At 55.7% G+C, this 26,455-nt stretch overlaps 7 protein-coding genes across 7 annotated transcripts; 3 read left to right on the forward strand and 4 right to left on the reverse strand.

Moving 5' to 3' along the window:
* Positions 1–295: 295 nt before the first annotated feature.
* L226DRAFT_78534 (FAD/NAD(P)-binding domain-containing protein) lies at positions 296–2,432 on the forward strand. The gene is made up of 9 exons (XM_067687243.1): positions 296–519; positions 575–777; positions 850–918; positions 989–1,377; positions 1,437–1,454; positions 1,513–1,686; positions 1,744–1,836; positions 1,896–1,946; positions 2,004–2,432. The coding sequence occupies exons 1-9, from the start codon at positions 488–490 to the stop codon at positions 2,346–2,348; spliced, it is 1,374 nt and encodes a 457-aa protein (XP_067535169.1). The 5' UTR covers positions 296–487; the 3' UTR covers positions 2,349–2,432.
* Positions 2,330–6,647, reverse strand: L226DRAFT_509025 (uncharacterized protein). The gene is made up of 19 exons (XM_067678200.1): positions 6,270–6,647; positions 5,595–6,218; positions 5,339–5,545; positions 5,273–5,283; positions 5,136–5,207; positions 4,952–5,078; positions 4,778–4,900; positions 4,552–4,723; positions 4,445–4,504; positions 4,363–4,388; positions 4,187–4,309; positions 3,975–4,128; positions 3,900–3,921; positions 3,630–3,840; positions 3,305–3,571; positions 3,189–3,249; positions 3,011–3,133; positions 2,778–2,953; positions 2,330–2,714 (listed from the first exon to the last, which is right to left on the reverse strand). Exons 1-19 carry the CDS (start codon positions 6,585–6,587, stop codon positions 2,691–2,693), a joined length of 2,901 nt encoding a protein of 966 aa, XP_067535170.1. The 5' UTR covers positions 6,588–6,647; the 3' UTR covers positions 2,330–2,690.
* A 271-nt stretch (positions 6,648–6,918) lies between these two features.
* On the reverse strand, positions 6,919–10,007 carry L226DRAFT_523412 (NAD-dependent epimerase/dehydratase; the record flags this gene model as incomplete). The annotated part of the gene is made up of 3 exons (XM_067678816.1): positions 6,919–7,127; positions 7,155–9,909; positions 9,957–10,007. 3 exons carry the CDS (start codon positions 10,005–10,007, stop codon positions 6,919–6,921), a joined length of 3,015 nt encoding a protein of 1,004 aa, XP_067535171.1.
* An 854-nt stretch (positions 10,008–10,861) lies between these two features.
* Positions 10,862–12,478, forward strand: L226DRAFT_553219 (glycosyl transferase; the record flags this gene model as incomplete). Its single annotated transcript, XM_067682914.1, has 1 exon — positions 10,862–12,478. One exon carries the CDS (start codon positions 10,862–10,864, stop codon positions 12,476–12,478), a length of 1,617 nt encoding a protein of 538 aa, XP_067535172.1.
* A 477-nt stretch (positions 12,479–12,955) lies between these two features.
* On the reverse strand, positions 12,956–16,896 carry L226DRAFT_487396 (uncharacterized protein). The gene is made up of 6 exons (XM_067677194.1): positions 14,944–16,896; positions 14,805–14,883; positions 14,645–14,756; positions 14,060–14,592; positions 13,936–14,005; positions 12,956–13,869 (listed from the first exon to the last, which is right to left on the reverse strand). Exons 1-6 carry the CDS (start codon positions 16,698–16,700, stop codon positions 13,370–13,372), a joined length of 3,051 nt encoding a protein of 1,016 aa, XP_067535173.1. The 5' UTR covers positions 16,701–16,896; the 3' UTR covers positions 12,956–13,369.
* Positions 16,897–18,107: 1,211 nt separating this feature from the next.
* On the forward strand, positions 18,108–25,063 carry L226DRAFT_487397 (kinesin-domain-containing protein). The gene is made up of 17 exons (XM_067677195.1): positions 18,108–18,601; positions 18,693–18,959; positions 19,011–19,022; positions 19,078–19,107; positions 19,541–19,850; positions 19,919–20,210; positions 20,263–20,476; positions 20,527–20,831; positions 20,890–21,078; positions 21,132–21,164; positions 21,223–21,259; positions 21,314–22,100; positions 22,157–24,008; positions 24,069–24,193; positions 24,256–24,342; positions 24,399–24,507; positions 24,566–25,063. The coding sequence occupies exons 1-17, from the start codon at positions 18,538–18,540 to the stop codon at positions 24,680–24,682; spliced, it is 4,830 nt and encodes a 1,609-aa protein (XP_067535174.1). The 5' UTR covers positions 18,108–18,537; the 3' UTR covers positions 24,683–25,063.
* Positions 24,874–26,158, reverse strand: L226DRAFT_509038 (alpha-L RNA-binding motif-containing protein). The gene is made up of 6 exons (XM_067678201.1): positions 26,059–26,158; positions 25,927–26,003; positions 25,613–25,853; positions 25,467–25,543; positions 25,343–25,415; positions 24,874–25,285 (listed from the first exon to the last, which is right to left on the reverse strand). The coding sequence occupies exons 1-6, from the start codon at positions 26,116–26,118 to the stop codon at positions 25,262–25,264; spliced, it is 552 nt and encodes a 183-aa protein (XP_067535175.1). The 5' UTR covers positions 26,119–26,158; the 3' UTR covers positions 24,874–25,261.
* Between the last annotated feature and the right edge of the window lie 297 nt (positions 26,159–26,455).

Raw genomic sequence — 26,455 nt, forward strand, 5'->3', positions numbered from 1 at the left:
GACCAGGGACTGTTGCACACGTCAATACCACAGGCGGATGACTATTATCCAGGGTTGCCTTCGCGTTTGTGAGGTCTTCCGACGTCTGTTGTCCTCTTTTCTCGGATTTCATGCCAATGCTGACCCATGCTCATGATCGCCGCAGCATGGAACCCACAATGGGAAGATAGCTTTGCCTATACCGATATCGCTGACCTACGACCATTGACTACGGGAGTTCCAACGGGGATAGAGGACTTACGCAAGTCCGTCGGCAGCGGCACGACTTCTGAACGCACAAGGCAGCATGGTTGCCAGGCCCGACTGTACGGAACATGGTGTGATTGTCAATACCAGGTTCTACCGCTTCCACGGTCTGGACAGGTGATCGACGGACCATATAAGAGGACAGCGTATCTGGTGCGAAACGATTATCTCAAGCAATACCTCCTGCGGACAACGTGCGGAAGCTAGTCCATCTAACTCGCAACTGGCAAAGGCGCACAAGATGCCTGAATCGAAGCTCAACGTGGCGATTGTGTTCGTGTCATTTGCCTCTGGCTTGTTTTCCTTGATACTGACATTGTTGCTGCAGGGGAGGTGGCATGGTCGGCTTGGCGTTCGCGATTGCTCTACGGAAGCTCGGCCCCGATGTCACCTTCAGCATCTATGAAGGAGCAACCGAGCTGTCGGAAGTGGGTGCAGGAATCACAGTGCAACGCCGCGCGTGGCAGACTCTGTCGGCCATAGGGCTAGAGGAAGAGCTCCTGAACCTAGCCGGCTGTCGGGAGCAGAAGTGTGCGTATCCCCCTTCCATCAATAGGGACAGACACGGCCGCATTGACCACCCTTTCTTTTACCGACGTGCAGCCGTAGGCTACGTCTACCGCAAGTCTGACCAGCCAGAGGGCATCCATCTCAAGACCATACAGACTAGTGGTACGTTCTAGCTTAGGCATATCATACTAACAGATTCATCGCTCCTCGCCTAACGAATTTTCATTCATAGAACCCGGCTACACGTTCCACAGGGGAGAGTTGCAGAAGGCCATGATTCGACACCTCGCATCCACCCACACCATTCACACACGCAAACGCCTCGTCTCGTACATGCCCCTGGAAGAAGGCGTCGAACTGCACTTTCACGATGGCTCGACGGCGCGATGCGACATCCTGGTCGGCGCCGATGGCGTCCGTTCCGCCGTGCGGAGCGCAATGTATACGAAGCTAGCGGATGCTGCGCTGGCCGCAGGTGATGAAGATAGCGCGAAAGTACTCAAGTCGCATATCTTGCCTGTCTTCTCCGGTAACGTCATATACCGGACCCTGATCCGTAAGGATATCCTTCCTGAAGAGGCCGCGCAGCATCCCGCTTTCAACAGAGACGAAGTGATGATCGTGCGTTCACTGTTGTCTATCATTCAATGGCTCGCAACCTAACAATATGTCTCGTCTAGTACGCGGGCAGGAATAGGGTATGTAACTGATTTGGCTCTCCGTAGAGTCAGTACTGATGCAACCTGTCGAACTCAGCATCTTGTTGCATACCCGATCTCGCAAGGACGCGTGCTCAATTTGGCCATGGTGTTCACGGCCCCAGGAAAGGAAGGCTCCGTCTACGAAGGCGCATGGACTTCTTCGGTCAGCAAGGAGGAACTTGTCGGACGCTACTCGGGCTGGGAGCCCGACGTTGAAGAGATTATGAAGGCGGGTGCGACGAAAGGTCTCATCACAATCCATGACTGACCGGCATGCGTTATATAGCACGTCAGTGACAAAATACTCAAGTGGGTCGTCAACGTCGCGACTATGCTCCCCACATACTCGGACGGACTAGTGACGCTCATGGGCGACGCGGTAAGCATGATATTGCAGCCTGATTCATCGGCATACGCTAAGAGTAGCCGTGGACACAGGCACATGCAATGACGCCTCACCAAGGCGCAGGCGCGGGCGTAGGCTTTGAGGTATGCCCCAATTGTTCCGTGCCTATTAGCCAGTACTGATGGCCTATGGATTCACAGGACGCGCACATACTCGCACACTTTCTGGCCCACCCGGGCGTAACGAAGGACACTGCAGCAGTCGCCCTGCAGGTGTACGACGCCGTCAGACGTCCCGCCTCCCAGAATGTGGCCACGCTCTCCCGCATGAGCGGCCGGAACCTGCACTTCAACTTGAGCGCAGGATGTGCGGATCTCACAGAGGAGCAGAGTGCAAGTGGGGAGGCCATATCTCCTGACCAGCTCAAGGAGGTGGGCGACGCTATTGGGAAGCTGACGGAGTGGATGTTCGCTACAACTGTTGCGGAAGATAGGGAGGTTGCGATGCAGAAGCTGGAAGTGGCACTGGCGAATGCCGCGCGTTAAAGTCAATGGTAATGGCTATGGCTATGTAGCTGACACGCGTTAGACATGATAGAAAACCGAGGGGTTTCAGTATACCGTCTGTCCTACTCGACATACCTGTATGTGGAGCAATGAATCTAGCCCAAGGCCAACCTACAGTGCAACACGTGTATTGTGAATCAAAGCAATCAGGCAGCAGGACAGCGAAAACGAGCAACTCTAACAGGGCAAAAGTGTACATGAGCAAGACAAGGTCGAGGAGAGCAACATATAGGGGATGAGTTATCTGCGATTAGAGTGATAAGTTTATGGCAACAATTAGAGCCCAGACTGGTGGCACAATAAGAGAGGATAGACGATACTTCAAAGCCTGAACAAGAAACCGAGCTGGAAGAGACAACTTTGTCAGTATTCCGTTTGTGGAAGAACACGACAGAGGAAGCAACTCACATCCTGAGGAGTAAGACGACCCATCGCAGATTCGTCAGTGGAGAGCGTCGCATCCACCATGGCAGCCTTCTTCTCCTGGAGCTGGATGATACGACTCTCAATGCTGTCTTCAACGACAAGTTTGATGGCCTGCACGGGGCGGCGTTGACCGAGACGATGGATACGGTCCATAGCCTCTGCAAGCGTGACGTGTGAGCAGTGCAGCAAGAAACGCGGGATCGGAATATACTGACGGTATTCGACGGCTGGATTCCACCAACTATCCATCAGGTAGACGCGAGAAGCCTCCGTCAAATTTAGAGCAACGCCTCCAGCCTTCAAGCTGACAAGGAAGACAGTGACATGGACGTTGTTCACTGGTGCATATTGTCAGTAACTGTAGCCACCATTGGCAGATGACCGAGGACGTACTGAAGTACTTGATCGTGGCATCACGAGCCTGGGGACTCATAGTACCCTCCAGACGGCAGATCTACCCCAAATTGAGCATGCAAGATCTCGCTACATAGCGTGTGACTCATACGTACAGTGAACCCAGCCTTCTGCAGCCGGTAAGCAATGAGGTCTAGGAAGTTGACGAACTGGCTGAATACGAGGCTCTTCGTCGTCGCGTCCTGCTTTCGAAGGTTGCTGAGCTCCTCGACGAGAGCTTCGATCTTCGACGAAGAGCGCCACTTGTCCAAGTCAAGCCGACCAAGGATGCCCTGGCGGGTCTTCACGTTCTCGTTTTCAAGCTCGATTGCGGGAGCCTCCAGGTCAATCGTCAGAGCAACGTGACAGACGGGGCAGGCAGGCTGTAAGGGAGAATCATCAGTGTCATGTTGGGGAAGGTCGGGTGAAGAAGGGGTATACCGTAGCCTCCAGCGATGCCTCAAGGTACTGCTTGATGCACTCGCGATCAAAGATGTGCCTGCACTTGGCTTGGATCGCATCCTCTGCAAACTCGTTGCAGAGACGACAGACAGTGCCCTCCCCAACGTCATCCTGGACGAACACACCAGCGTTGTTCTTGCTCCGCAAAACCAAGTCGGGATGGCACGCCATTTGCCGCATGCGAGTAAGCCTGCCAGCGGAGCGATGCGTCAACGTGATTGTCTGTACTCCGAAGATGGACAAACTCACAAACTGAAGATATTAGAGTAGTCTACGAGTCGGGTTTGAGCAGCGGTGCTGATAGAATGATGGATATGTACGCACTGTTCAGTACTGTTCCGGAGTCCACGTAGGTGTTGAACTGCCTCTTCGCATCGGAGAACAGCGACAAGTAGAGCTCCTTCTCTTCGGGACTGAAGTAGTCGCGCCGGATGATCACCGTGCGCGGAGGGAGACCAAGATCGTCGGCACGTTGGATCTATCGGAAACAAATGACATCAATTGCCTGCCAAGCGCAGCAGCAAAGATAGACTGACCTTCGTGCGACGAAGCATCATTCGGTCCAGCAAGATCTTGAGCTTCTTGAATGCGATAGCACCAGGACCAAGCATGCCGTTCTTCTGGATGGGTGTAAGAATTTCGTTGTTCCAGAAGCATGTCTGTCGCCGAGGATCAGTAGCGAGCTTGCGAACAAGAAGAACCGATGACTAACATGCTTCATCGGACTATGGCCGCAGTCTTGACAGCATGCATAAGTCTCGGCGGGATGAGGTTTTGTATATGTAGGGACGCACCATCGCAGGACCGTTTGTCGGAGAAACGCCAGTGCAGCGACTTGCAGTCGCAATCCTTACCTGAGCTACGATTAGCACGAGAAAGTCGCTGCTTATGGCGCACTCACAGAAGTAGTATGAGAACGGATCCCCTCCGAGGAAGCGCACCAGACTGTAGAGCTCGCCGACACGGTTCTGGAGAGGGGTACCTGAGAGGCACCAGCGATACTTGGCCTGCAGCTCGAACGTCGCCTTGGCAGTGTTGGTGGCCCGTTCCTTGATGTTGTGCGCTTCATCGAGCTACGATATAGTGCCTATGAGCGGTGCTATTTCCGTGGAATATTGGACGCTTACGATGACTCTGTTCCACCTGATTCCATGAAGGGGGGACTTCTCCTTCACGATGCGGCCCTTACGCTTGAAACCGCTGTGCTCCTTGCGGAAACAACTCTCTAAGACTGCATACGAAGTCAAGACCTAAGATACAGTCATTGAATGAATGAACAAGAACATGCCAATAGCACTTACCACATCATACTTCTTCAACGCCTGGATACTGGTTTCCCTCGAACCGCCGTGCCATACTAGGGTCTTGAGGAGATTGTCCGTGTGAAGTTCTATCTCGTTCCGCCATTGCATAATCGCAACGGTCGGCCTTAAGACCGCAATCAACATAACTGACTACTGTAGAGCAAGCTAGAGGTGCACGTACGCGACAACCAGATTGGGCTTTGCCCCATGGTCAGATACCAATAGCGAGATCATTTGTATAGTCTTGCCCATTCTGTCATGACATACATTCTCTCAGCGGTCTTGCAAGATACATACCTTCATGCAAATATCACTCACCCCATCTCGTCCTGAAAATTGCGATGAATGAGTGTTCACTCCGAAGCCTTGATGTTATGGACGTACCGCGAGCATACCACCACTCCACGGACCCTGCTCTTGCTCCTTGAACCAAGACAAACTTTCAAGTTGGAACGGCAGGAGTTGGACTTTCAGGTTCGAAGGTTGTTCGGCCTTTTGTGGGACCACAACCTTGATGTCTCGTTCCAGATCACCCCACACGTCCTTGAGCTCGGGGTGATGCCGTCGAAGAGCAATGGTCGCCTTCTCAGCCTGCATATATGGTGAGCAACCGCATACATTGGACGATTCTGTTACTCACATGGGTGAGCTTCCGTCCAAGCTTCTTCCGCATCTCAGCTTCTTCCCGCTTTACCTCCCGACGACGGAGCAATTCCATCTTACGCTCCTCTTTGCTCAGCTTCTTGAGCTGTTGCAGCGTCATTGTCTTGCTCTTCGCAGTAGGCTTCGTGGACTTCCGAGCCTGCTTCCCCTTGCCTTTTGCGAGCGGCTCATCATCCGATTGTGACTCCTGTGAATCAGACAAGAACTCGATGTCGCTTTCCGAGTCAATGTCTCTACCCTGCTGCTTCGCAAGGCGGCGTTCTGCCGCTGCCGCTCTCAAAGCTGCTGCTTGGTTGGTAGGAGTGCGAGACTTCGACGAACCCGCGCCAGCACTGCTCAGCCCTGCAGCACGATCTCGCTCCTCACGTGCAGTGAGCAGCGACTGCGTTGTCGCAGCAACGACCATCAAATCCTCGTCATCATCGTCCAAGTCATCCGCGAGATCCGAATTTGCATCGTCTGCAGGGTCGAACTCGGAGCCACTATCGTCGGACTCAACCAACTCTGGCTCGGACTCGGACTCGGACTCAACGATGGACTGAGCAGCGGCAACTCTGCTAGAACGCCGGGTGCTCACTGACGCTGTACCACTGGCAGACTTCTGTGCAATGGTCTTGAGGATGTGTAGGTGGTGGGAAAGGAGGACACACACCTTGGTGGTTTGCTGCGTCTCAATCTCGACGTACGCGGTCCGCTTCACCACACGTCGCTTGGCTCCCCTCCTGGTCTTGGGCTCTTCGACTTCCTCAGAAGAAGATTCTTGTCGCACACGCTTCTTAGTCGTTTTCGCCTTGGGAGTATTGACAAGCTGTTTGAGGATCTTGTCATCGTTGTCGTCGTTGTCGTCGATGGTGGACGTGTCAGGAGTTGACCGAGTCGACGCTCCGGCGCTGAACATAGGCGAGACAACCGTGCTGGGCGTCGTCGACGCGGAATGCGCAGCTCTCGAGCGACCACGCGTCACGGGCATGATGAGCAGGAACCCACGGAGATAGGGGATGCGGATGGTAGGTGGTCAAGTTTTGCGTGGCTACGGAGACGCGACGCGACAAGACGCGCTTTGAACCTTATTAATGGGCGCGTTTAGCCGAGCGGTTTTTCAATTTTGCGGAACCGCCCGGGAACACACGATCACGTGCTAGGCCAACTCCCTTGAACTGAGCAAGGTGACATAGTCGAGCATCCGGTCATTCGACTCAAGTCCCTCGTACAGAGGTTGCAGAACAGTAGAAGTGTAGGAAATTCCAAGAAACACGAGATCCATCATTCAACGCTTGCTCACTAGCCATGAAAGTTCCGAACTACCAAGACAGGAATTTGACGAAGACTGCGAAGAGAAGTATAGTCAACGCCACTCTCGCCTGATTGTTCATCTTCTCCTCTCCTCTCGGTGCGTCGCCCCATACGCCGCAGAACCAGTCGAATCGCTTAAACAGTAGCTTGTACTCTCCACGCTCCAACAGTCCGACTACCCTGCCCCACTCCGAGAATACCCTTATGACTGCACCTTCTATTATTGCGCAAAACCACCGCGCACCTCGGACGCTTGTCCGCATGCGTTGAAGCCGATAGGGGTGAATTACCAGATGGCGGAGTAAATCGAATGTGATATTGGATAGTAGGGTGGAAAAGGCGAGGAACGCCCCGACGCCTAGGATGCGCAGTCCCCAGGAAAGGTCGAATGCCGCGAAGATAGCACCGGTGACCAGAATGAGGCAGCAGACGAGCAGCGACTCCGCCGCGTTGGGGATGAGGTCGCGATAGGACTGCTCCGGATAGAGCTTGATTAGTCCTCCGTCGCCCTTCGACCACATGTAGAAGCGCCAGTACGACCTGCGGCTGCCGTTCCACCACGGGTGGGTCACCTTCACGTTGGGTGCCCCGTAGAACGGCTCGCGGCCTTCTGCGACGGAGAAGCTCCGCTTTTGCCTGCAATAGTCGATATCTTCACCACCGCCGGTCTTGGGGAACTGTAGGTTGAATGCAACTCCGTCAAGCACGTTGCGTCGCACAATGAGGTTTGCCGTAACTCCCCACGGCACGTCCTCTGCTATCTTCTCCGCAATGTTCCAGAAGAACGTTACTCCTGCGAGGTGGACCGCGGCAGTGAAGATGGTGTCTGCGGGAGGGAAGTGGGTGTTGCAGACGAAGCCGGCAGCATTCGGACGAGAACGGATGGCATTCTCAGCCTCGACAAGAAGGTCTAATTCGGGGGTAACGTCGTCGTCCAGGAAGTGAACCCATTCGGCGGCGGACTCCTGGAGGCCTCTGTTGCGGGAGGCAGAGGCCCCAAGGTTCTGAGGGTTGATCCGGATGCGAATATCCGGGCGGTGGCCGTACTTTTCCAGGAGTTCATGAATGTGGGGGGAGCGCGGGTTGTCGATAATGATGATGAACATCACTGTGCAAGTAGGTGACGGTTGGAGAGCGAGGAAGACGTCGATGTAGCGCATGTCGACACGGTAGCACGGAATGACTACATCAAGTGTGAGCCTTCGTGCCCGTCCCAGCTCAGGATCTTGGCGGCACAGCCAAGCTTCCACGGCTTTCGTGGCGTTGTCCAGCGGCGTGAATGTCCAGCCGGCCGCATGGACCTTATCGTACCGTGCTGCATTGCTGCCGCCCAGCTTGTTGTGGATGCGGCAAGGGACCATAGTGGAGGCACCCCATCGCCGGTAGAGCTGAAAGAGGAATGGGTCGCCGTCCTGATTGGTGAAACTGTTTGGTATCACGTCGCCGCCGAAGATGTCGAGGTGAGAGCGATGGACTACAGGGAATGTGGGCATCCCGGGAAAAGACGTATCTGTGAACGCCACACAACCAACACCGTGCGGAAGGCCATCCTGTGCAGACAGCTTGGTGAAAGCGTGATGGATGGAAGACATCCAGTTTGCGTCCTGCAAAACGACGTCATCTCCCATGAGGACGTAGTAGTCGCACTTGTCTGCGTATGCTTTGCGAGCGCAATCACGCCAGAGCGCGCAGACATGCCCGCGCGGGTGGGTGCAAGGCGGAAGGGTGATTACATGGACGAACCCGTGTTCTCGAAGGATGGGCTCCGCAATGTTCTCTCCTCCCGATCGCCAGAGGAAGGTATCGTCCTCGTCGATAGCGACATATATACGCAGTTGGTATCGTTCGCCTAGACGGGAGACATCGTCGGCTGTCGTTGTCCTGAGCGACTCGGCGAAGCAAGCCAGGTTGTCGAGGCAGTCTTGCTGTGCGCCAGACCCGCGCGAGGTGATCGGGAGGAGGATCGCGAATGTGATAGCATCGGCGGCGAGATCGACTACGTCGCTCGTCTGCAGGCTCCGGAGGAAGGGGATACGCTCTGACTCACCCAAAGATGATACCCTTGCATCGATCTCCCCTCGAACCCACTCTCCGGTGATCTGCATACCCTCCTCCAAGGCGACGGTCGGCTCCCATCCCAAGGTAGACTTGACGAAGGTGTTGTCCGAGTTCCGCGAACCGACGCCGAGAGGTCGCTCGTGCAAGTGACAGTAGGAGACTGTGAGGGGATTGAGACCGGCCACTTCAACGGCTATGTCTGCAAGTCGCTGAATGGATACCGCGGCATCCGATCCAACGTTCACTGGAGTGGAGCAGTCGGAGTCCAACAGACGCAACACCGCTCCTACGGCGTCGTCGATGAAGCAAAAACTCCGCCTCTGCATCCCGTCGCCCCAGACCTCGACCTGAGAATCTCCAAGCAGCTTGGCCGCGATAGCTTTCCGGAGGAGAGCAGCTGGCGCCTTCTCCCGACCTCCAAACCAAGTGCCCCGCGGACCGAAGACATTGTGGAAGCGTGCGATCCTGATCTCCAGGCGCGAGGTGTACTGCGACAGCACAAGCTCACTGGCAAGCTTCTCCAAGCCATACAAGCCTTGGGGATGAGGAGGAGGGTTCTTCCACACGTCTTCCTCTGCGAGGGAGACATCGGCATTCGGGGTTTGCAGTGACTCGGGGTAGACGCACGCCGACGAGGCGTAGAAGAAAACCCGTACACCAGCAGCTTCAGAAGCAGCGAGGAGATTGAGCGTCATGGTGTGGTTTTCTTGGTATATGATGAAGTCGTTAACGGCGTGTATCGTCCCCATGCCGCCCATCGTTGCGGCAAAATGGAGTACGACCGCAACATCTCGGACCGCCTCAACACAGACCAAAGGGTCGCAGAGGTTGCCTACGAGAACTTCTCCTACGCTCTGCTGACCGTAAGGAGGATGTGGGACGAGGTCTGCAACCCGGATGCGACACCCTTGAGCGTGTAGCCGTCGGGCAACGTGGCCGCCCTGTTGGTGGTTAACAAGGATTTTAGAGCATAATGATGAGGACGTACGATGAATCCATGTCCGCCGGTAACGAGGATCAGTTTATTCTTGTCCAACATGGGGGAAGCTACTATGCTCAATCGAGGCTTGGAAAGGCGGGGGAGTAGGAGGGCGAGTCGTAGTGAATGCAAGATATTTACCAAACCTGTGACAGATTCGGCACCTTTTCCGCCGAGAGCACATCGCCTGAACCAGACTGTCCTGATCATCCTTTCCGCTTTCTGGAGGTATCTCACGTCATGTCTTGCCACATGCGACCGCTCTAGCACATTCATCAGGCTTCCAGCCGCAAGTAAGAGGAGCCGAAGAACCACCGCGACTTATCGATAGATTGGGAGCACAGAATGTGGTCCGATTGTCCGGGAAAGAGTGTGAGCGGTGACATAGGCCCCGAGTGTCTGAGCGGCGAGTGGTTGACACGGAGGAGAGTAAGGCGCCTATTACCGCAGCAACAAAGCCCTCGCGGGAAGCCATTCTGATGTCTCCCTGAGGGTCTTCGAATGTGGCCCACGTTCTCAGAGCCTCTGATGCATGTGCGGTTTGATATGTCTGTCTAAGTGGTCGGAACAACCGCTATCTGTTGAGCGACGCGGCAAGCTTCGTGCAGGATCACATCCGGGTAGATGTCGGTAATCCGAGGGTGTCACGGCCTGGCAAGGGAAGCAGAATTTCAGAGACACCTGGATCGCATTACAGGGTCTAAATAAATGGCTAGACTGCATGTTGTTCCTGCCGAAGGCCCGGTCAGCCGATTGAGCGAAACGGGTGCATCCAAGAGGGTTTACCGCGCAAAAACTTCCACCGTTCCTCTGTGCCCTCTGTCCCTCCGTTTCCGCGACGGTTGTGGGTGTTCTTTCTGTGAACCCAAGGTGTTGAATCCTGCTAACAATCGACGTCAGTTCGGTTACACACCATGCAGCAGAACTCCACACTTGGGTACGAATTCACCCCTTCGCAAGACTGGTTCTCCTTCAACATCGATAGCTGGCGATCCATTTTCCCCCGCGTACTCGCACAAAGTCCCCGTGTCCTAGAGATCGGTTCTTGGGAGGGAAGGTCAGCCGTCTTTCTCCTGACTGAACTGTGCCAAGACGGCGGGGAGCTGGTGTCAATCGACCATTTCGACCTGATGACAACGGAGGCGGGTCAAGAGCGATACCGCAAGCTTGCGCATAACCTCTCCCTCACTGGTAAACCCTTTCGAATCATCGACGAGTTCAGCGTGCCGGGGCTCATGACGCTGCTCACGGAGGAGATGTCGGCGGCGGAGCCCGGCTTTGACTGGATTTACGTGGACGGGTCGCACGAAGCGGACGATACGTTCCTCGACGGAGAGCTGATGTGGCGTTTGGCGAGGAAGGGAGCGATCGTCATCTTCGACGATTACCACTGGGACAAGGAGCCGGAGGACAGCGTCCATCACCCTAGGAGGGGCATCGACGCATTCCTGGCACTACACGCAGGCCAGTACATACTGCTCTCCTCGGAGACTCAATACCAGGTCATCCTCCAGAAGACCACCGACATGCGCATCGGGTTCCTCGTCAAGGAGAAGCAGTTGGGCTCGAAGGAGCGGCTCGCGAGCGCGCTCAACTACGGCATTCACGTCGCGCTAACCATCGACGAGGGCTACGCTGTCGCGGCCGCAGTCGCTATCCGAAGCGCGGTCATGTACACGACAGGTCGGGTTACGTTCTACGTGGTGGGCAGAGACATCGCAGAGGAGACCAGAGCAAAGCTGCGCGGATGCATCAGTGACGAGCGCGAGAAAACAATTGCTTTCATTGACCTACCAGGGCACTCCCAGTCTTCCGCCCAGCTCGCCCTTCCTGACCATCTGACATGGGGCAAGATAGCCATGGTTCCTCTCCTTCCGGTTGAACGAGTGCTCTATCTCGACGCCGACGTCCTGGTACGAGGAGACCTGCACGAGCTCTGGGACATGGACCTGGGAGGCAAGCCGCTCGCTGCGGCTCCTGACGTCGGACTCCCCAACGGTCACGACGCACTCGACATGAAGAACACTCCATACTTCAACGCTGGAGTGCTACTCATGGACCTCGCTCTCGTCCGCATGCACCTATCCGCGCTCCATACACTGGCGACGAAGATGAGGGATTCTTCGCACAAGGATCAGGACGTGCTGAACGTCCACTTCAAGGGAGACTGGCAGCCGCTCTCTCTACGATGGAACGCACAGGGGCTCGGTACCTACGCGCGGTACCGCACTCCCGAACGCGATGCCCTCGATCTGGAAGAGATGGATGATCCCAAGATCGTTCACTTCACTGGTCCGCTGCATCCGAGCCTGGCAGAAGTACTCAATCCCTTCGTGCAGCCGTTCACAAGCAAGCCGTGGGGGTACGCCGGCGCGCCAGGCCATCCCTACGCGGATGACTGGTGGAGCATCTTGGAGGAGACTACGTGGAGGGGATGGAGGACTTCTTCCGAGTACATCGCTATATGCGAGAAGCAGAAGGGGGAGAGCATAAGGATCGCAGTGGAGGCCTTCCTGAACAGTTTCGTCTAGGGGGTCGACACGGTCGCGACATCGATATCCGGGATCTTAATGCGGTCTTTTGTCGTCGTCTTTCAGTATCTGTCAGCATGGTGATGTCTCAGTGTCACACTACGAAGTACACTTGAGAATTTACACTCAACGTGTGTTATAGAATATCTTTTCAGCCGGACTGGTGGTGGTTCAAGCGCAAGTCAACTCTGCCGTACAGTGGGCGCCTGTCCGCGTAGCCTGTACATCGAACTTCCCGGCCCCAAAGCCCATACACAATGCGTGTCATATGCTAGTCAGAAAACCAGTGGTGAATGCATAGTCCCCCGTCCCATCCGATATTGGTAAAAGAACGGCAAGTTGTGTTATCGAAGTCCCCTTCTCTTCGAGTTCACGATACTCATGATCATCAATGGCAAGCCTGGACTTCCCTCAAAGTTGCAATTGGCAGTTGTCGCTGCCAGTCACAGTCACCTTAGTATGAAGCGAAGACTTCACGAGGTTGCAGCGGCAGCGGTGATAGATGATTAGTATACACTACAGAACAGGGTTAAATAGAAAAATGATAAGACAACAGGTACCCGGGCTCGCAACTCGTCTCCGCAAGAGACCTAGTGAGAGAGATCGTCCTCCGCCTGCAACCATGAGAGTGGTACTAAGATACAGATCTACGTATATGCTATGCGGAGTAAAATATCGATTGAGCGATGATTGCAGCGAGATCCAACAAAACAGATAACACATCGGAACACAGACAGAGAGACGAGCATGTAGCAGACAGGGTAATGGGTACGGGTGCGGGTGCGGTGCGAGACGAGTATGCGAGACCAACGGAACAGAACGTATAGAACAAACCAGTCAGGGACCGTCCGCGAGCGGCGCACTCACGTGCGCTGGCGGAGGCAGCTGGTTTTATGATCCTTGTGTCCGTCCACGTTTTCGAGCATTCTTCTTCGCCGGTTGCTGGCCATCTGCGTTTGTGGTTGTCGGTGAATCCTCCCCTGATCGTGCGGGGGGCGCCTTGCGCTTGAGCGACGCGTTCGCCATCGACGGCGTCGTGGGACCCCCCGGTGTCGGGGCAGAAGCTGGTGTGGACGCCTGTGCGGCCGGCGTCGACCCTGATGCTTGAGCTGATTGCGGTGCCGCCTTGGCCTGCTTTGAAGGACCGTCGCCTTGTGACGTGCCTTGCGTTTCAGCAGGAGGTGGAATATGTGACGGCCCTGGCATGTTTCCGGGGGTACCGAATGAGGTGGAGGGGCCAGGTGCCTGAGCTGGGATACCATTAGGACCCTCAGGATGTGTCGACGGTCCCGCACCACCCCCGGGGAAGCCATCAACTCCGTTGGGGCCTAAAGGACCGCCGCCGATAGTGCGCTCTCGCCGGATCTTGTCGGCGTAGGCATTCAAAGCATCTGCAACGTAGGGGAGTTAGTAACCCGGGCCCAGGCATGTCATAGTACTGCCGCATCTTCACTCACCGACCGGGCCCAGCTTGTTCGAAACGGAGAAGTGGATGAGATCAGACATCTGCGCGACACTTTCCGCCAGCTGCAGAGCGGAACATAAGCGCACAGAACATCGTGCTCAATCAGACAGACACACCTCTAGACATCGCATCGTGGCCTGCGGTATGCCGAACGCGTTGATAGGTTCGGCGGGGATAATAGCGTGGTCGATGAGGTACCTGGGTTCCTCATATCTGCTTGGATCGTACCTGCCTGCTTCATCCGCACCGTTCGGATTACCATTCGGAGACGGCATGATCCTCGGAGAGTCGGGTATCCGTTCGCCGACGATCGAATCAAACGCGATGTACTTGTCGTGGAAGAACGCGTCGAACTGCAACCTCTCAAACATGAGATCGTAGTTTAAAGCGATCGCAGGCACTCCGGAGGAACGTGGTGGTGGTGGATTTGCTCCAGGCTGCACAATGATCTCGGCGGTGAAGGGCCCGCGAAGGGTGATGCTATAACCGTTCGTGTAACGGAACGTCCATGCCGCGTTCGCGCACTCGACAATGGCGCGCGAGGGGTTGATGAGTCGCTCGCGTGCGCCGTCAATGGTGATCGTCTGAGACTTGACTCCAGACTGAGCTGTCACGCAGAAGAACCGCGGGAAGATGGGATAGCCAATTTCTATGTCCGGATGTGAGCTGTGCGTACTATGGCTAGAATGTCCGAGACTTACCAAATGGCTTCGCCTCGACCTGCTGGTTATCCTTCCAGAGCGTGAGCTTGATAGTCGCTTTCTCTGAGAAGTATGTCTGAACGACACGGTTCCAGTACGACATCTTGAGTCGCTATAGGAGAGTTAGCATGAACGTTGAGCCTTGGGAGAACGATCTAACCTCGTTGTTGTCCTGCGCTAGTTGACCACTGAATTGTAATATTCGCCCGAAGCATTGTCCAAATCCTACAGGGTATATGCTACCATAGACACAAACTCATTAGAAGACGCGCGGTGGGGTCGACAACGCATACACTTACGAGGACTGCCTTGTGGATTGAGCCTGAGGTGGTTGTGTGACCGTCGCAGGGGCGGGCGCAGGTGCTGGTGCTGGCGCTGGTGCAGGGGCGGGGGCTGGTGTGGTTTGACTTCTTTCCGGAGGCACAGCAGGCTGCGCCGCTGGAGGAGCAGTACTCGTCGAGGGCGTCGGCGCAGAAGTACCCGCCGACGCACCCAACCCTGTACCAGGTCGCGGGGCAATCTGCATTGGATGTGCTCCTGGCGGCGCAGAGGCGGGGGGCTGGACAGGTGGATGGGGCGGCCCCTGAGGGCTCTGACTAGAGGCTGGAGGAGGGATCCTCGCGGGTGGGGGCATAGCACCAGCGTTCATGGGCAGTGATGATTGCGAAAGACGAGGTGTGCGAGAAGTCGCAGGGGGTATGGGAGATTGTCGGTGTACAGCCTGTGGCTGGGATTGTGGTCGCGGCACGCCTGTGGGGGGATGCATTTGCGCCGCGGAGAGGTGGTCGGGTTGACGAGGAGATTGTTGTGATGACAAGTTGGGTTGTGATTGGGACATCGAAAAACCGGGGTGAGGGCCATTATGCGAGGGCGGTCGCGGGGGGGCACCTGCTCCCGGACCTATGCTATATGACCCTGGAGCGTAACCGTCGCCTCCTCCACCCATCCCAATCACTTGCGCTGGAGTAAGAGGGCCAGACGCATCCATGGACGACGTTCCTCGTTGTGACATGTCTCCGCTGGAATTCAGAGGTGCAGGGGAGTGCGCGATGTTGAAAGGCGTGTTGTTCATGTTGCTCATTTGCATCCGCGGGACGTTATGCGTCAGCTGTGGTTGCATCGGAGGGTTCTGGAAGCTCATGAACATGGTATTCTCGGGGCTCATCTGGGGGCGGTTTCCGGTGGTTTGCGGAGGCATCTGGTTACCTGCCAGCGCGCCTGCAATGTTCGGCTGTTGCTGTCCAGACGATCCCACGTGCGGGGACGAGCCAAGTTGCGATTGCTGGTGTTGGTGTGGCATAGACATCGAGTTCGCGAACGCGTTGTGTTGCATCGACTGCGGCATCCCGTGCGCGTGAGCGTGCGGGAGCGTCTGCGGCTGCCCCATCGTCGGCATAAGCTGCTGACCTGACGCCGTCCGCGCGTGAGGCGGGAGACCGTTCGCGCTTTGCATCTGTCCTGCCCGGTTCATCGGCATCCCCATGTTGTCTGGCGACATCCCACCTCCTTGCGACGACGACTGCTGGTGCTGCCGCATCATCTGCATCTGCTGCTGCGTCATCCCTCGCATCGCGTTCATGGGAGGTTGTCCGTTCAAGCCCATACCCCCTCCCATCATACCCGGCTGCATCCCCGGCATCCCGTGCGCCCCTGCCTGTCCCACCATCGGCTGCGACTGCACCCGTCGGATCGTTTGCATGTTAGCCCCAGGAAATCCGGGCATGTTCTGGAGCTGATTCGGAGGGAGACCGGCCATGTGAGAAGGACCCGCGCCTCCAGCGGGGTTTAGCCCCGGTCCATTAGGATGCTGGCCCATATACACCGGACGACGGCCTGACTGCATATTGAGAGCGTAGTTGGGATTTGGGGCGCCTGGTTGGCCGCCCATGAGTCCGAGACCGGGGTTCCCGCCTTGGTTGTTTTGGAGGAGGCCCATGTTATGCGGCATGGTTTGCTGGCCTTGCTGTGGTTGCGGTGGCATGAATGCCTGGCCCATGAGGCCCTGGTGCATGTTGGGGACTCCTCCACGAAGCATGTCGGGATGAGGAACGTTCATGACGAGACTCGGAGAGTGAGAAGTTCACCGACGCGAAGGCCAGGACGTGGTGTCGCATGCAGGAGACAGGACAGAAACCACCGCAGTGAGACGCAGATAGCAGCCACAAATATGGCGGCGGCGCCGCAGAAGACGACGGTGGAGAAGTAGGAGGCCTCAAGGGTGTCGAGGACGTCGAGGACGACGGGGAGCAGAGGAAGGGAAAGTTGAGTCGCGTTGTGGCAGACGCACTCACACGCTTGAGCGACGGCACTGCTTCCACGCCACGAGCCCATCGCCTGCCCCGATTTCCCCGCATCCCCTCCCGACTTTGCCCTCTTTTCCTCTCGTTCTCGTCCTGCATGACCCGCGGCATCTCAGGGGGCCTCGCGATGTCTAATGCTCAGATTTTCACCCGCATGCACGGTGGTTTGACTTGTGTATGAAGCAAAATGCTTCCGCGCGGCCGAGGTGAGTTGCGGCGCGTATCTGGTCCAGGGAGATCCGACATCGTAACCGGCCCCGAATCCCGCAGCAGAAGTTGAGCAGAATGGAGGCCATGGGCCATGGCTATGAATGCTCACGATGTCTCATTGCGTCTGCGGGCGAGTGCGCACCATCCTGGACATGATACGAACATGCGGCAGCTCGAGAAGCTATCGGCAAGTTATCTTGCATTGTTCTCGTGCATCATCACCTCACAACCGGCTCCCTATCTATTGTCTACACGTACAAGAGCTATCACGGATTGCGGACAATGCAAGTGTCTTACCAGATTAAAACCACAGCCCATTGTGTACACTATACGAAAGTTCGAGTTGGGATTCGTGTACTCAACGTGAATGGTACAAGAATGCATACGATCCCTGACAGGTATTGGGGACCATTGGCGTAGAGGTACTTATTAGTGGAGTGTGTCACCTAGCATTGGAAAGCCTCGAGAAGTACGCAACTCATATGTTGGGAATATTTGCGTGTCGGATGAGCGGTCGATGCACAAGTGCTGCGAACATCAAAAATCGGTGCGGACAAGGGTTGTTACATAGGACGAACTTCGGTCAGTCTCCTTGTGTAGGTAGTGCTGTTAGCTGTCCCGCTCGACGTGCAGTCAATAATGGGAAGCTTACCCGGCTCTCGATCGGGCCCGTCTAGCGCAGTGCACGATGAGCAAGTTGCAGCGTTATGGGCTATATTCACTGTTCAGATGATGAATCATTAACTGATTCTGCAGGAAGCAGGAAGCACATTTGTATGGTCCCGGGTTAATTTGAGTCAGCCTGCCGGCTCACAGCGCGTTCTCAGCAGTCGTGAGACGCACGAGTTCTTGGACTGGCCCGGGCATCCGCACCAGGAACTGCAGGACAGTATATTCAGAATACCTGCCGCTACTCCCTCATCTCGACCGCTCTGCTGTCTGTAGGCAACGCTACATCCTCAGCTCCCCCTTTGCGTCTTCCGTTTTCAGCACACTCAACTAGTGGCCATGGGCGCAGCAGATATGATAATTGACCATGGGCGACGCCAACGCGTGTGCAGGGAAGTTGTGCAGCTCGGGTCGAATGAATAGACTGATTGTGACGAGCGACGATGTCCTGAACCAGAAAGAAAATCGTGACCAGAGTCAGAGAAATAAGACCAAGGTATGTAGAACATGAAGCAGTCGTGGACGAGTATTGGACGAGCAGAAGGAAAACGCGGTTTCGGCTAGCTGGGCGTGGCAACCGACGCGCATCTGGGCGCTCCCTCCTCGTCGTCCTTCTCCTCCCCCTCCCTCCTCGTCCTCTACCACGCACTCTCCTTTTTGGCTTAGACTTCTCGTTCTTGGTGTCTCGAGGTTATCGACCGTTGACCGGAGCCAATGGCGGAGCATGGCGATGGAAACATCAAGGTCGTTGTCCGATGTCGCCCCCTCAACTCGCGCGGTTCGTATTTTCGACATACGCGTCCGTACATGATGACGACATTAACATCCTCGTCCTTCCTGGGCATGCAAATGTGATCGGAATACAACAGAAATCCAGCGCGGCGCGAAATGTCTCGTGCGCATGGAGGGTAACCAAACCATCCTAGAGCCCCCAGAGCCGGGCTCGGCGGGTGCGCAGGCGACGTCGGGACGCGCAACAGAACGCAAGCCGATGAACTTCACCTTCGACAAGAGTTACTGGTCTGCGGGCCCTAGGGATGAGCCTGGATACTGTTCGCAGCAGACGCTATACGACGACCTCGGGAAGGAGCTGCTGGACCATGGTTTTGCGGGATTCAATGCATGTATCTTGGCATGTGAGTAGCTTCTACATCATTGGAGTTGGTGTATGCTGAAGGTTTGGGAAGATGGACAGACAGGTGCGTATTCGGGTTGCCCGCGAGAGGAAGGGAAGGAGGCTGATGAGATGGCTAGGTTCTGGCAAGTCTTACAGTATGATGGGTTGTGAGTATCTATTCGCGCGTTCTTTCCGGGGGCATCACTTGGTGGATCGAGTGGATACATGCTGGACACACCCTGAACGATTTAAGTACGACGGGACGGGGCGTGTGCCCGAGTGCTACGCTATGGAGACTCGCTGTGGCGCCTGATTCGCACCATATCCTGGATACATGATGAATCCATATTGAGCGCATCTTGGGCTTAGGATTTGAGTGCTTCGGCTCTATCATCTCCATGCGCCAATTGTCTCGCACACGCCGCTGACATGTCGGCCAATCTCCGCGGGTAGTACTCGCTCAGCTGTTCGCGCGAGGGGACTTCTCGCCGGTCGAGCGCAAGGTGGTCCTATGTTGGAGGCCTGTTCAGCATGTATCCACGGATCTGCAGTTGCATGCCCCCGTCTTTCTAATTGATCTGTCTTGACATCGCGTTGCAGACGGCGCCGACAAGGGTATCATCCCGCTCACATGTTCCGAGCTGTTCTTGCGCGTCGAGCAGAAGAAGGCCGCCGACCCACACATTAATTTCACGGTAGAAGTATCCTACATCGAAATCTACAACGAGAAGGTGCGCGACCTGCTCAACCCGAAGAACACCGGCAACCTCAGGGTTCGAGAACACCCGAGTCTTGGCCCGTACGTCGAAGATCTGTCGAAGCTCATGGTCAACAGCTACGACGAAATGATGACACTCATGGACGAGGGAAACAAGGCCCGAACGGTGGCGGCGACCAACATGAACGAGACGTACGTGACGAGCCCTCTTTCGGACACCCTTTCTCCGCACACTGACTCTGGAATGCGACATGGATTAGATCGTCACGTTCGCATGCTGTGTTCACTCTCCTCCTCACTATGAAGAGGCATGACGTCGATACCAACCTTGACACGGAGAAGGTCTCGCGTATCAACTTGGTCGATCTTGCTGGTTCCGAACGTGCCAACTCTACGGGAGCTACTGGCCAGCGGCTGAAGGAAGGCGCCAACATCAACAAATCTCTTACCACTCTGGGTAAAGTCATAGCCGCACTTGCTACCGCGAGTCAGTCGGAAGGGAAGAAGGGCAAAAAGGGCAAAGCAGAGGAGTTCATTCCCTATCGAGACTCCGTACGCCGCTTTCCACACCCATCCGCACGCGACCTGACCAGGCCTTCGATAGGTCTTGACATGGCTGTTGAAGGACAGCTTGGGAGGAAACTCCAAGACTGCCATGATTGCTGCCATCTCGCCCGCCGATGTTCAGTACGAGGAAACGCTGTCTACACTACGTTACGCCGACCAGGCCAAGAAGATCAAGAACAAGGCTGTCATCAACGAGGACCCCAATGCGAAGCTTGTGCGCGAACTTAAGGAAGAACTTGAGATGCTCAGAGGTACGGCCAGTCCGTACATCTCGCGCGGGTATGTGCTTATGTCACTATAGCACGTGTCTCTGGTGCGAGTTCGGAGGCGGTCTTCGACCCAAAGATCCCGGCGGAGCAGCAGAAGGTCACGTACCAGGCCAAGGACGGAACGATCAAGACGGTCACCAAGGCGGAGTTGCAGGAGCAGCTCGAAACGAGCGAGAAGCTCATGCAGAGTTTGAACGAGACTTGGGAGGAGAAGATGCAACGCACGCAAGAGGTACAGAAAGAACGAGAGAAGGCGCTGGAAGAGTTAGGTATCACGGTGGACAAGAACAACGTGGGCGTGCACACGCCGAAGAAGATGCCACACTTGGTCAACCTGGTGTGTAGTCCACTTGCGCTGTATCCGCTGCAATACTTATGCCCGTGTCTCTGTGTAGAACGAGGATCCCTTGATGAGCGAGTGTCTCATCTACCAGATCAAGCCGGGAAAGACGGAGGTCGGACGGTTAGACAGCGAGAAGCAACTATCCATCCGACTGAGTGGTGAAAGTATTGCGGCGGAGCATTGTTACTTCGAGAATGTCGACGGGAAGGTCACACTTCATGCGATGCCCGATGCAGTGACCGTAAGTTCTTCTGCATCTTCCCGAATGCAGCACTTGACGCGCATGCCATGCAGTTCCTCAACGGAAGACAAATCACGCCCGGGCAGGTACGTCGATGTTACTACGCGGAACTCCTCTTATGGTCAGTGCTGATGTGTGATACAGGCTTACAAGCTTCGCTCTGGTTTCCGTATCATCCTCGGTGGGTCTTTGCCCTGTTTCTTGTCCATGCACGGTTGAACTCACTGTGTTACAGGCGAGCACCATGTCTTCCGGTTCAACAACCCAGAAGAGGTACGGAAGCTGAGAGACCGTGCTCGGGCGAAGTCCCAGATGAGTATCAGCGTAACTGCTGCCGATCTTGCTGCCGGAGAGATAGAGTCGACCCGCCCCAGCTCTCCTACGGCCTCTAGTGTCGACGCCACAGACGTGGATTGGACATTTGCGAAGCGAGAGGCCGCACTGGCCAGGCTGGGGTTGGATCCTACATTGGATAACCTTCCCGACGAGGACCTCAACAAACTCTTCGAGAAGATCACCAAGGTGAAGACTATGCGCGACCATAACGCGAAGCGCCCGGAAAGCAGCCTGAGCCAGGCGGACGATATCTGGAGCGAGTCGGGGCGACCCCTCGATACAATGACAGACGACACCAGTGTTGATGCCATGACTAGCCATGACAGTCCGGAGATGGGCGAGAGCATGAAGGAGATGCAGAGCCAGCTCGAGCACCAAAGAGCTGAGTTCGAGACGCGTCTCCAGGCGATCGCAGAGTCGTCGGAGGCCGAGGACGTCAAGTTGGAGAAGGAGCAGATGGAGCGCCAACTGAAGCTTGTGCAGACTCATATGAAGCGTCTCCTGGACGCTAGGGCGCGCGGCGAGACCGAGCTGGACGACATCTCATTCGAGCCCGTCATATACACCGCGAAGCAGTTACGACTCATACGCAAGGTGCTGGACAAGTGGCGGGCTCACCGGTCTTTCTCAATGGCGGAAGTTGTCCTGTCGAACGCCGTGCTTGTCAAGGAGGCGAACGTCATCAGGTGCGCTTCGTAGTTTCATTGCTTAGGAATTCGTCACTCACAACGGTAACCTGTAGCAAGGAGCTGGGGAAGGATGCCGTGTACAACTTCACAGTTGCTGCTGGTGGCTCCCTAGCTGCCCCTGCTTCAGCCATAGACTCGATAGCTGGACTGGATCAGTTTGGTGACGTCGCTGATCCGGTCTTGGCCTCCGCGACTCAGCCATCCGTGGCTGTCAAGGTCATCGACCGCCGACATGGTGCCATCTATGTCTGGTCATTAGACCGTTTGCAACAGCAGTTGCAGCGCATGCGCAACCTCACTACCTTCATTGATCGTCCTTCATACTCGCAGCACTTCTCGTCCGAAGAGCCCTTCTACGACAGCCCTCCTCCTGACTACTCCTTCATTGGCAACGCCTTGCTCTCCCTAGCACCCCTGTCCCGGCGCCTGTCTTCGTCATCCGTGGTGCCCATCTTCTGCAGATACACTGCGGAGGCGATAGGAACTTGTCGCATCGAGATCAAGATTGCCAACGTCGTTCTTTCACCCAAACATGCGAACAACTCTACCACCTCCACTCGTGCTTCTTCACCAGTGCCAGGTACCGTCCCTCCTGGCAGCAAGATTACATTCTACCTTACTGTGGACCAAGTGAAGGGTCTCTCCCATCATGATTTCTCCTTCGCCCACCTGCAGGTCCGCCTCTCCTCCTTCCTCGGTCCCTCCCTCACCGCGGAAGAGGTCTATCCCTCTGCCGCTGTTGATCTAGACGCCGGCACCCTCTCCGACCTGAAGTTCCGTCGCAGCTTCTCCGTTGTCGCCTCGTCGAAGGTCTTGACATACCTCCGGCAAGGCTACGCGCCAGTTGAGTTCTACGCTCGTCTCAAACCCACGTACCTCGAGCGCATGGAGCGCTGGGACGAGATGCGCGAGACCCGAATACCCACGAGTGTCGGTTCGTCAACAGCTGGAACGCCTCAGAGCCAGCCGACGACCTTGCCACCCATGCGCCGCTCTGAGAACGACTTCGTCACAGAGCAGATGCATGATGTCACCGCCTGGTTGCAAGTGTGCGAACTCACGCCGGATGGGACGTACAAGCCTGTGCCTGTGGTGTCGTCAGGATACCACGATCCTGGCTCGTTCCAGTTGCACCAGGGTTTGCAGCGGCGACTTGTTCTTACGCTCTCATCTCACTCTGGTCGACAACTTCCTTGGACGGAAGTCACTCGCATACGGATCGGAAACGTCCGACATCTCGATGCTAAGGGCATGCTTCATGACTCAACGTCCAAGGTCCTCACCACTCTGCCTCTCCTCCAGGACCAGAAGATCGAGTACAAGCCCGACGGTACGGGGAGCATCACCGCCGAAGCTCTCTGGGACTCGAGCGTGCACAACTCCATCCTACTAAACCGTGTGACGGGTTCCGGTCAGCGGGTCTTACTCCAGGTGTCCTGGTCCGTGGCGGTAGAGACATGCGCCGATCCAGTGCACTTTACTATGGATACTGCGGTCACCATCCAGTCCCGAGATGCCCGGCCACCATCCCGACTGACCTCGCTATTCGGCTCGACCAAAGTACTCCCCAAGTCGAGCACAATGTTCTCGGTAAGGCTGACGCCGCCATTGACGCGTTCGCCGAAAGACCTTTGGAGGTTGGACACGGCCGAGAAGTACGTCCGCGGAGAGGAGGCGCTCGGGATCTGGAGACCGAGGGGCGTTTCGGTGGTTGAGGATTACTCGAGGCTTGTTACGATGGAACGCTGTGCGGCCGACGTGCAGGCCATCCGTGTCATCCTTGCGTCGTCACCGACGAGTAGGTTCAAGCAGCAGGATGCGGACGTGTGGGCGTCCGAAGCGTCTGAGGCCTTGCTCAGGAAGGCACTCGCGCTGTGGCAAAAGCGCTTCGGCCACCGGGGCGAGGTGAGTCCTGAGAATGTTCCATAAGAGGGTTGTGTGGTAATGCTGCCCCTGCGGCCATAGATCGTCATAAGTCAGGAACCTGTCGAGCCTGACGTACTCAGCGTCACTTCGGGTAAGGCTCCTTCTGAGACGCCGTCTGTCGACTCTCTCAAGCTTAACTCGAGTACCAAACTCGTTCCTAGGAAGTACGTCAGCCTTCGCTCTGACTTCGCATTGTTGATTGACCTTGGCCATCTACTCTTTGTAGCGATGGACCTACCAAGAAGGGGCACCTGATGCTGATGACGGATGCGAACGAGAACACATGGGAGCGGCGATGGTTTGTTCTCAGAAGGTGGGTTCTACTTCGCCGCGTTACAGCCTCGAGCGCTGACGTACGATGCTACGCAGACCGTATCTACATATGTATGCGCACTCGAACGAGATCGAGGAGATCGGCGTGATCAGTCTGGCCGGCGTAAATGTCGAGAGCCATCCAGAGATGGAAGCTTTGCTAGGGGTATGTCCACCGTATACTCAATCATCGGGACAGCGCTCATGAACTGCTCATGCTCCAGAAAAAGTTTACGTTCACCCTCTTTACGTCGTCGAACTCATACGCGCTGGCTGCGCCAAGCCAGAAAGAACTCCTTGCATGGACTTCCAAGCTGGACCCAACCCGACTTGCCTCATGACGCGATACGAAACCTTATGACGACACGGATGTTCCGTATGCTTCTGATTCCTGTTTTTCTCTGTTCTGGCTCTCTCTGTCCATACCAGTACGCGTTATTCCACTAGTCTTATTCCCTCGCGGTCGTCGTGTTTTGCTCACCTACTGTAGTACTCTCCTTGGCGGTCGGAGCTCGCGGTCCCGTCCCTCGTCGCACACACTCTCTGCACATCTATGCACATATTACATACGTACTCCAACAGGCTGGTTCCATATACTCCTAGAACTGATATCCCTAGTCGTTACATACCACGATATCCCCATGTACCCCTAAAGTAGTAGCTCGGGGTCGGTAGTGGACCAAATGGATCTGAGGCGGCCCGGGCCTCTAGTGGACAGCAGGAAGCTTATTCGGCGATAACATGAGGTCGCCACACGGCTGCCGAAAAAATGTCGCCCGTATGTGCCCGCTCGATTGTCTGAGGGCGACAGGTATGGTGCGCGTTGTGTCAAGACCGCGTCAGCGTTGGCGTGTGTGGGGTTGATGCGGCATGATGGCGAGAAGAACAGGATAAATCGCCAACGGTTGCTTCGCAGAACATCAGAGCAAATCGAAGTCGTCGAGCTAGGGATGGCGTAAGTAGATAAACTCGAGTAGGACTAAGGGGACGGATATCCTCACCTCATCGTTGTAACGCATGATTGTGCGCTTGAGCTTGGAAGTGTCTACCCAGGTAACGAAGTCTTCCATGTGCCTATATGAAGCGTCAGAACATCCCATGGGTCAGCCAGTCGGATGTGCATACCGTGTTACGAGATACGCAGGGTCCGTTATCGTATCTGGCCCAACACGAACATGCCCTTGTTCGATGAACCTGACAGCCTGCGACGCAGGACAAGTAAGGGGTAGAGTTCGAAATCAAGGAGCGAGATGCCTGGTGATGAAACGTACCGCGCTGACCGTCTCTGCCATTTTTGACATGCACATTATGACCGCAAGCCGCCGCCTGCAGAACGCGGCCACAGTAAGCTTGTTCTCGATGTCGCTGAGCTTTGCGCTCGAATTCAGTACGCCCATATCGTAAAGCTTTGAGAGGAGCTGGCCCTCCATCTTGGAACGGAAGGGATCTTGCGCGGGAAGGAGCGAAAGGCGGTGGGCGAAAGAGCGGAGAGAACCACACAACTTGTTGTATCTGGGTGACGTCGCGCGCGGCATTAGAGGTATTTGGACAGGACCGCAGAGTGCAAAGAGAGACAAAGACGCACTTGTGGTAATCCTCTCTGTCCTGGATGTGATACCGGCGCATGACCTTCACCTCCCGGAGGTTCGCGTCTTGCTTCCACTACCCGTCTTTCCTCAGCCACCCCTGCTTCCCTCGCGGTATCAGAGGCACTTACGTTAAGGAAGTCGACTTTCTTGAGAAGTTTCTGCTCATGATACTTGAACTGGCGGACCATGGTGGGAGAACAGAGCAGAGGTCCTGGTCGTGGTCGCGGTTGAGGGAAAATGACGATCGGCCCTAGGCGCTCTGAGGCACATTTTTCCCAAAAAGGCAGCTGGCATATGCCGCCGTTTACATAGTTGGCGAGCGCTACCGGAAGAAATATTGTTATTTCTTCCGCGACGCCCGCCACCATCCACCTCCCGGAAAATGGAAGACGAGATACAGAGATACTCGCCCATACTAGTCTTCCCGCGCGGCCACAGCCTGCTTCTTGGCAGATGCCCGCTTTCTCTCGTTTTAAAAAGCATGTCATCGCTGCTCGTCCGCTCCTTCCTCCCGGTCCCCTCATG

Source organism: Lentinus tigrinus (assembly GCF_003813185.1).
Source record: "Lentinus tigrinus ALCF2SS1-7 unplaced genomic scaffold L226scaffold_13, whole genome shotgun sequence".
Lineage (NCBI taxonomy): Eukaryota > Fungi > Basidiomycota > Agaricomycetes > Polyporales > Polyporaceae > Lentinus > Lentinus tigrinus.

What these genes read in the sequence shown, in the direction of transcription:
- L226DRAFT_509025 (XM_067678200.1), bottom strand. Translation starts at nt 6,587, where the DNA reads ATGCCCGTGACGCGTGGTCGCTCGAGAGCTGCGCATTCCGCGTCGACG. An exon ending in GCCATAGTCCGATGAAGCAT is followed by an intron (nt 4,310 to 4,362) that starts GTTAGTCATCGG and finishes CCTCGGCGACAG; the next exon opens with ACATGCTTCTGGAACAACGA. An exon ending in TGCAGAAGGCTGGGTTCACT is followed by an intron (nt 3,250 to 3,304) that starts GTACGTATGAGT and finishes AATTTGGGGTAG; the next exon opens with ATCTGCCGTCTGGAGGGTAC.
- L226DRAFT_509038 (XM_067678201.1), bottom strand. Translation starts at nt 26,118, where the DNA reads ATGGTCCGCCAGTTCAAGTATCATGAGCAGAAACTTCTCAAGAAAGTC. An exon ending in TGGCAGAGACGGTCAGCGCG is followed by an intron (nt 25,544 to 25,612) that starts GTACGTTTCATC and finishes CCTGCGTCGCAG; the next exon opens with GCTGTCAGGTTCATCGAACA. An exon ending in TCATGCGTTACAACGATGAG is followed by an intron (nt 25,286 to 25,342) that starts GTGAGGATATCC and finishes CGCCATCCCTAG; the next exon opens with CTCGACGACTTCGATTTGCT.
- L226DRAFT_487396 (XM_067677194.1), bottom strand. Translation starts at nt 16,700, where the DNA reads ATGAACGTTCCTCATCCCGACATGCTTCGTGGAGGAGTCCCCAACATG. An exon ending in GGTCGAGGCGAAGCCATTTG is followed by an intron (nt 14,593 to 14,644) that starts GTAAGTCTCGGA and finishes ATCCGGACATAG; the next exon opens with AAATTGGCTATCCCATCTTC. An exon ending in GAACAAGCTGGGCCCGGTCG is followed by an intron (nt 13,870 to 13,935) that starts GTGAGTGAAGAT and finishes CCTACGTTGCAG; the next exon opens with ATGCTTTGAATGCCTACGCC.
- L226DRAFT_487397 (XM_067677195.1), top strand. Translation starts at nt 18,538, where the DNA reads ATGGCGGAGCATGGCGATGGAAACATCAAGGTCGTTGTCCGATGTCGC. An exon ending in AGAACTTGAGATGCTCAGAG is followed by an intron (nt 20,477 to 20,526) that starts GTACGGCCAGTC and finishes ATGTCACTATAG; the next exon opens with CACGTGTCTCTGGTGCGAGT. An exon ending in AAGGAGGCGAACGTCATCAG is followed by an intron (nt 22,101 to 22,156) that starts GTGCGCTTCGTA and finishes GGTAACCTGTAG; the next exon opens with CAAGGAGCTGGGGAAGGATG.
- L226DRAFT_78534 (XM_067687243.1), top strand. Translation starts at nt 488, where the DNA reads ATGCCTGAATCGAAGCTCAACGTGGCGATTGT. An exon ending in CAAGACCATACAGACTAGTG is followed by an intron (nt 919 to 988) that starts GTACGTTCTAGC and finishes TTTCATTCATAG; the next exon opens with AACCCGGCTACACGTTCCAC. An exon ending in GCGCGGGCGTAGGCTTTGAG is followed by an intron (nt 1,947 to 2,003) that starts GTATGCCCCAAT and finishes ATGGATTCACAG; the next exon opens with GACGCGCACATACTCGCACA.